Source organism: Sphaerodactylus townsendi, linkage group LG01, assembly GCF_021028975.2.
Source record: "Sphaerodactylus townsendi isolate TG3544 linkage group LG01, MPM_Stown_v2.3, whole genome shotgun sequence".
Lineage (NCBI taxonomy): Eukaryota > Metazoa > Chordata > Lepidosauria > Squamata > Sphaerodactylidae > Sphaerodactylus > Sphaerodactylus townsendi.
This window is the reverse complement of record NC_059425.1, coordinates 55,900,599-55,907,886: the sequence shown is the minus strand read 5'-3', so window position 1 is coordinate 55,907,886 and position 7,288 is coordinate 55,900,599. Positions and strand designations below refer to the sequence as shown.

The window sequence follows — 7,288 nt, the reverse complement described above, 5'->3', positions numbered from 1 at the left end:
TTAACTTACATTGGGAAAGAAGAAGAGTTTGGATTTATATCCCCCCTTTCTCTCCTGTAGGAGACTCAAAGGGGCTTACAATCTCCTTGTCCTTCCCCCCTCACAACAAACACCCTGTGAGGTGGGTGGGGCTGGGAGAGCTCCAAGAAGCTGTGACTAGCCCAAGGTCACCCAGCTGGCGTGTGTGGGAGTGTACAGGCTAATCTGAATTCCCCAGATAAGCCTCCACAGCTCAGGCGGCAGAGCTGGGAATCAAACCCGGTTCCTCCAGATTAGATACACAAGCTCTTAACCTCCTACGCCATTGCTGCTCCTTTATTTGCCCTGATTAACAACCTTCTCCTAGCTTTAAAGAACTTATGCTTGATCATTTCTTTTATTTAGATCTTCAGAGATCTTTTATTTTGTTTAAAAGTGGGGGCTGTTTGAAAGCTGGTCTATGGGCAGAAAATCCCCTTGCCCACATCAGATAGACAGTAGGCCCCTAGAGCAGCTGTTTTGTTAATTATTTACTTTATTTATATCCTGTCTTTTTTCTGTTACTTTGCTCTTTCCTCCTCCATTTTATCCTCAAAACAACCCTGATAATGTGACCGGCCCAAGGGCACCCAGCAAACTTCCATGACACAATGAGGACTCAGACCAGGATTTTCCAGATAATAACATAATGAATTATAGCAACATATGCCTATTTCAGATTGATTTTATTTACAGTTCTTCCTTTCTCACTGAGACTCAAGGTCAACTACATGATGTAAATCAATTTAATCAATAGATAAAGAGACATCTAATAAGCAATGTAATAAGATTAGGATTGCAGAAATCTGAAACAAGGAATAAGTATTATGTTTAGATAATTTAGGATGGGAGTTTCTTAGAAGTGTGGCAATATTTCCTTATTCCCTTTCAACAAAACATAGCTGCTTGAAGTCATATATGTGGAGAAGATATACAGTATAAACCTGCTGCACCATACTTTAAAAGAAGGCCTGGTGCTAGTCCCAGCAGGTCAAAATTAAAATAGCATGCACAAAAACAGTTAAGGAAAATCCTTATAGTAAAGGACTGAGTTATACCTGACCCTGATCTTTTGTTGCTCAGATTTACATACCTTCAAAGACTGGATGCCATAGGCCCTCTTGATATTCAATACAAGAGAGCAGATTTACTCATAGAAATGGGCATCAAAGCTGTCCCAACAATTTGCCATACTGAGGCAAGTTTGAACCATCAATCCTGCCCTTTCTCAGCACAACATGCATACTGCTTTTCATACTTTATCCTGACACCAAGCTGAAATAGCTTAAGGCTGAGATTCAGGGATGTAGGTATAGATTTTTTAGGGGGGGGGGGGGTTGGGTGGGCCATACCCCATCCGCCCATAGGACATGGCCACGCCTCTCCAAGCCCCGCCCCTGGCCTAGCGCTTATAAAAGCAGCTCTCCGAGGCTGGGGACCGCAGACTCCCCTGCCCTGCCCTCCCCTGCCCCCCCTGCCCCCCACCAGCTGGGCTCCCAGCCGGCAGTTCCTTCTGCCCTCCCCTCTGGGCAGAGACAGAGAAAAAATGGAGCCCGGTGCAAAATCTGAGCGCCCCCCCCCGCCCCCGCAGCCATTGTGATGCTGGAATCCACCCCCAAACAGCATCACTTTCAATGGTGTTGAAACTAGAGAGCCCAAATTCTCCGTTTAAATCCACCGTAAAGGGAGAATCTGGGGTCCCTAGTTAAACAACATTGAAAGTTATGCTGTTTTGGGGTGGATTATCCCCCACCCTGAAACAGCATCACTTCAATGTGGCGTAGTGGTTAAGAGCAGGTGCGTTCTAATCTGGAGGAATCGGGTTTGATTCCCTGCTCTGCCACTTGAGCTGTGGAGGCTTATCTGGGGAATTCAGATTAGCCTGTGCACTCCCACACACGCCAGCTGGGTGACCTTGGGCTAGTCACAGCTTTTTGGAGTTCTCTCAGCCCCACCCATCTCACAGGGTGTTTGTGAGGGGGGAAGGGCAAGGAGATTGTAAGCTCCTTTGAGTCTCCTACAGGAGAGAAAGGGGGGATATAAATCCAAAATCTTCTTCTTCTTCTAAACTGAGGACCTCAGATTCTCTCTTTAAATCCATGCCGAAGGAGATGGATTTAAAAGGAGAATCTGGGGAAATTTGGGGGGTGCCTGCTGTCAGAGGTGCACCAAAATTTCAGGGTATCTTTAGGAGACTCTCCTAATGATACCATCCAGGTTTGGTGAAGTCTGGTTCAGGTGTAGCCCCCATCTTCTATTAGCTCCCATTGGAAACAATGGAGGATGGGGGCACCCCCTTTGGGAGTCCATAACTTTGGACCCCCTGAACCAAACCTCACCAAACCGGGGTAGTATCATCAGGAGAGTCCCCCAAACAATCCCTGAAAGTTTGGTGCTGCTAGCCTAAACAATGCGCCCCCCAAAACAGAAAAAACAGGCCAAAAACAGAAAAAAACACTAAAATGTTTTTTAAACCCACAAACGGAGGGGCGGAGCTTTGGACATGAATGGGGGGGGTTGAACCCGAGGACCCCCCCCCCCTTACCTACGTCCTTGCTGAGATTTATTGAGTAGGTTGGGGTTAAATTTTCTGTCTGAATACGGATACTGTAAATTTTCTGTCTGAATACGGATTCAAGATCAGGTCTTCCCAGTCCTAGTCCAACAGTTAACTGCAACATAGTTTATTCCAATGCCCAGGAAATCAAACTGAACCCAATTTGTGACAGATAGGAGGCTGTCCTGCCCCTGAAGGAAGTGTCAGCCCCTCAGTCAAGCCCATAGGAGAGCTGCTCTAGCATCCAGGCACTTTCAAGAAGGGAGATGAGATCATAAGTTCTGCCTCAGAGAAAGAGCAGTGACAGCACAGGTCTGGTTCAGGAAAAAGCAGGCAGATTGAATGGCAGCTCTGCCTGGTAGAGTGGCAGAGTGGTTCAGCTCAATCACTGGGAGAGAAAAGTGCAGTTGTTAAACCCATCTCTGGTGATGAGCAGATCTTGTACCATTTAGTCTGGGGAAAGGACAAGCTGAAGCGGATGGAATCTCGTGAGAAAGGATGTAACCCAATGGCTAGTCAATAAAAGTCTGTGCCTGTCTTATAAAAAAGTCTATTCTCTGAAGTAATATCAAGTTCACATTCATGTGTCTCTACTTTGTCTACCTGGAGGTCTGTGTTGTTTTAACCCAACTTGCATTTAAATAAATCTTCTTAGTTGTTTATATATTAATCCTGCCTCAGTGATTTCAGTAATTCCCTTGGGCACCACAAAACTTACCTCATGAACAGTGACCCTAAAACTTATACAGTCGCTACCTGTACAATACATGGACACTGACAGGAAAATATATTGAAATGAATATAGATCCCAAAAATCTTAGGAGGTGGTGCGTATCCCCTCGGGAAAAAAAAAAGCTTGTTGCATTATTTTTCATTGTGACTTAGCAATGTAATAACTGAGTAATGTAGGAACTTAGTAATAACTTAGCATAAGTAGAAGCACCCTGCTGGTCTTGTTTGATCACTACCACACACAGCGGTGCTCTGTCCTACTCATCACCTCTCATTCAGTCCTTCCTCCTCCTGCCTCTGGCACTGGTGTGTGTGCGCCAGTATAAGCTCCCATTCCTCCTCTACCCACCTTGGCATTGGTGGTGGCCTGAAGAGCCAACAAACAGGGCTGAAAGGCTGAGACATCCCTCTCATGTTACTACTGATGCTATTTTTCAGACATTTAACATCTCTGGACATGAAGGTTTCCTTTAGTCTTCTTAGCCTATTGATTTAATCCTGGAGCAATTCTGCAAAGAATTGGATTGTAACATTCTCTGTTAGAGACACACACGGTATATTTATCCACCCCAACTGACCTAGTAGCTCTCTATGGATCTATCAGTAAGAGCAACAATCATATCACAATGCCCAGCAGTGAAACAGTACCCTGTTTCTCCGAAAATAAGACATCCCCTGAGAATAAGACGTAGCAAAGTTTTTGTTTGGAAGCATGCCCGTCGAACAGAACACCAGAGCATGCAGCTGTGGAACGGAAAAATAAGACATCCCCTGAAAATAAGACATAGCGCATCTTTGGGAGCAAAAATTAATATAAGACACTGTCTTATTTTCGGAGAAACACAGTAACTGCATTTTGTATATTAAGAACTGTACCAACAGTTTAAAAGATGACAAATGAAGTTAGGTTACATGGATTACTTAAACTACCCCAGCATTAGAAAAATAAAACTGAATAGTAGAAGTGTAATTATAGAGAGAATGTTCCATGGGAAAATATGCTTAATTTGGATCCTAACATATTTTCCTTGCATTCCTTCCCCTCTGGCTGCTGCAGCACTTGCTTCCTCAGCCACTGGGCACTTCTGCTTGAAGTGGGGGGAGGGCATGAAAAACACTGGTCGTATGCATGTGAAAGTACTAGTGGCAGAAGAAGCAAGCACCGCAGCAGAAGAAATCCTCCATGACAGCTGGTGAGAAGCTCAAGAGGCTAGATGTCACAGGATACAAGCCTTAGCTACCAAATATTTTAACAGAGTGCAATTTTATTTTCTTTGGCCCTAAATAGGACAAAGCTCTTTGTACACTAAACAGACTTGCAATTTCTTCTCTGTGCATCATTCTGAATTAATTCTTCTTAAATCTTAATGCCTAAAACTGGATATAATGCCCCATGAAAGTTTTCCGGTTTTTTTTACGTATACATTAAGAATAACCTGCTTCTGCTAGATTTTCTTTTGAGAAACCTGATGGATGGTTGTGTTTGTTGTCAGAGTCAAAGCTAAGTAACAGTTCCAACTAGGAAGATATTTTCATGCATGTCAAGCAGTTACTATGCCAAGAGGTTTTTAAGGAGCAGAAATGATACCACATAGCTTGTTTAAATAATCCATTGGCACTATTATGCAAAGTACCTTGCAATTTGCTCATGGAATGCTGAAATCAGGGAGCAGAGAAAGTGGAAAAGAGCTGTGAGTTCTCAGTTAAGACTTAGCCAAGGTCAAAGTGTTCTCCTTATGAGCACATCACATGTAATGATATTGTTTCCCCACCACTCTGAGTTGTATGTAGCACATACTTGATTTTGGTCACACCTTCAAAGGATGCTCACAAACAGAACCTTGCAGCCTCGTGAGGGCACACAGAGGTAAACAGAGGTTTTAGGGCACAAATATCAAACCTTTTCCTGTTATTTCCCTATTTTATATATGATTCTCCACTTGGTTCTATTAGAAATAAAGGGAAAAAGTCACAGTAATTTTAAGAAGCTTTATTTTCCAGCAAACAGGGTGTCATTTATACTATCACTTGCAGCATTTGTAAACTCAGTGTTGTACCATATGGAGACACTTCTTTCACTGAAGACAAACTCAGAATAATCTGGGAATCACTTCACCCATTCAATTTCACCAAAAGCAGAATGAGAACTGTGCCATACCACTCTGAAACCAAAAAGATTTCAAAAAGTCATGACAACGTACACAGGCAAGTATTATAGCATCAGATCTTAATGGTGGTTTCTAAAGAACAAACAATACGAGAAGAAAATACTAGTAGAACTTCACTTTAAAATTCACCAGTTATTTTACATTAAATTGAGCAATCAAATCCATTAGCCAATGTTTAACCTAATTTAATGCAATCAATGGATAACATATTTTTAAAAAACTGAAAATAACAAGGGGGATAAAACTTTCAAGTCTGAGAACACTGGTTTCTCTATGGTTGACTCAATTCACTTTCAGTAGCATGAAGTATATCAAAGCAAATGCAGAACACGGTTCAAACTTCTTGTGACTTTCGCTGGAAGTATGTGCTTATCTTTCGCATGGACACAAAAGTGGTTGAAAGCTGGTGGGAAAAAACAAGTATAAAGTCAGGTATAGTTAGGAGTTCATTTTATCTCAATGTCTAGATCAGAAAATGCTCTATTGTCTTCATTCCTTCCTCCCCAAATGACACTGGGATTTAGTATTACAACCACCTCTGAATATGATCCCAAAACATCATACCCTCTCACTGTTCACATCTGTCTATTTTAAGCACCCCTTGACTAGTGAAAACAGACAGGAAATGTCAAGTGAAATTCCCATCCGGCATATGTTAGCGTAGTTGTACCACTTAACGTGTGTGCAGCCAACAAGCTTAAACAAAACAGGTGATGGTAGAATTTAGCTTCACAGTCATATCAAATTACTGCTGTTCGAATAAAGGCATGGGCAGCTCTGAGGTACTCATATGCTGACTCAGAAATGTTATCACAACACTTCTAGGAGCAGAACTCACCTCTTTTGTTGAGACAGACAACCCACCCACCCCCAGTTTCACACACTTTCAAAGACCTGTACAATGAATAGCTGATACTCCAAACTGGACTATGTTGAAAATGGGAGTCTTAGTTTTGCTTATGTTTTAGTTACTTTTGTCCTCCAGAACAAGTTTTCCTCAACACTATCCTTCTACCATTGAAATGACCAACCCCATCTATGTTCTCATTCACATTAAACTAGGCTCATAGCGCTTTATATTCTCAATGCAACTTGGCCTGCTGTGTGATAGCAGGAAAGGAAGGTCAGGTAACAACAGGTGTAAAGAGATACTATGCTGCTTCTCAGCCACAGGGGACAGAAGGGAAAGACCAAAGCTTGGGAACAGAATATAGCAGTCAGAAAGAGGCATTGGTAGAAATTGCACCTCCACCATCTTCCTCAAATTCTTCCAAGCCATTTATTCTAGTTCCCTCTTGTAGCAGCAGCCCTCCAGGGCACAACTCAGGTTGTTCCTGAGTCCCCAGAAGTGTATTTTCAGAGGTCACAAAAGGCTGCACTTGGAAAGGAAAACTCACTCTCACCATGACCCCTTAAGACTCAACACTATACATTTCAATGAGGTTTCAATAGTGCCTGAAAGCTCTATTTGGAAGCAGGTTGAATACATACTGGAGAAGAGAAAGTTAAGGTGTGACATGATAGCCATGTTTAAATATTTGAAAGGATTTCATGTTGAAGAGGGAGCAAGCTTGGTGCTCCAGAGACTAGGACAAGGAGTAATGAGTTCAAGGTGTAGGAAAAGAGATTCCACCTAAACATTAGGAAGAACTTCCTGACAGTAGAATACACAGCCTTGGACAGTGGTGGAGTCTCCTTTGGAGGTTTTTAAACAGAGGCTGGATGGCCATCTGTCAAGGGTACTTTGTACATTCTTACATGGCAGGGGGTTGGACTTGGTGGCCCTTCTGGTCTCTTCCAACTCTGATTCTAT

At 42.7% G+C, this 7,288-nt stretch overlaps 1 protein-coding gene across 1 annotated transcript in view; it reads right to left on the bottom strand.

Moving 5' to 3' along the window:
- Positions 1–5,282: 5,282 nt before the first annotated feature.
- The window catches only part of DTL (denticleless E3 ubiquitin protein ligase homolog), a 35,155-nt gene continuing 33,149 nt past the window's right edge, over positions 5,283–7,288 (bottom strand). The window contains exon 15 of the mRNA XM_048487711.1: positions 5,283–5,878. Coding sequence (XP_048343668.1) covers positions 5,810–5,878 — 69 coding nt within the window. The 3' untranslated portion in view covers positions 5,283–5,809. The remainder of the gene's footprint in view (positions 5,879–7,288) is intronic.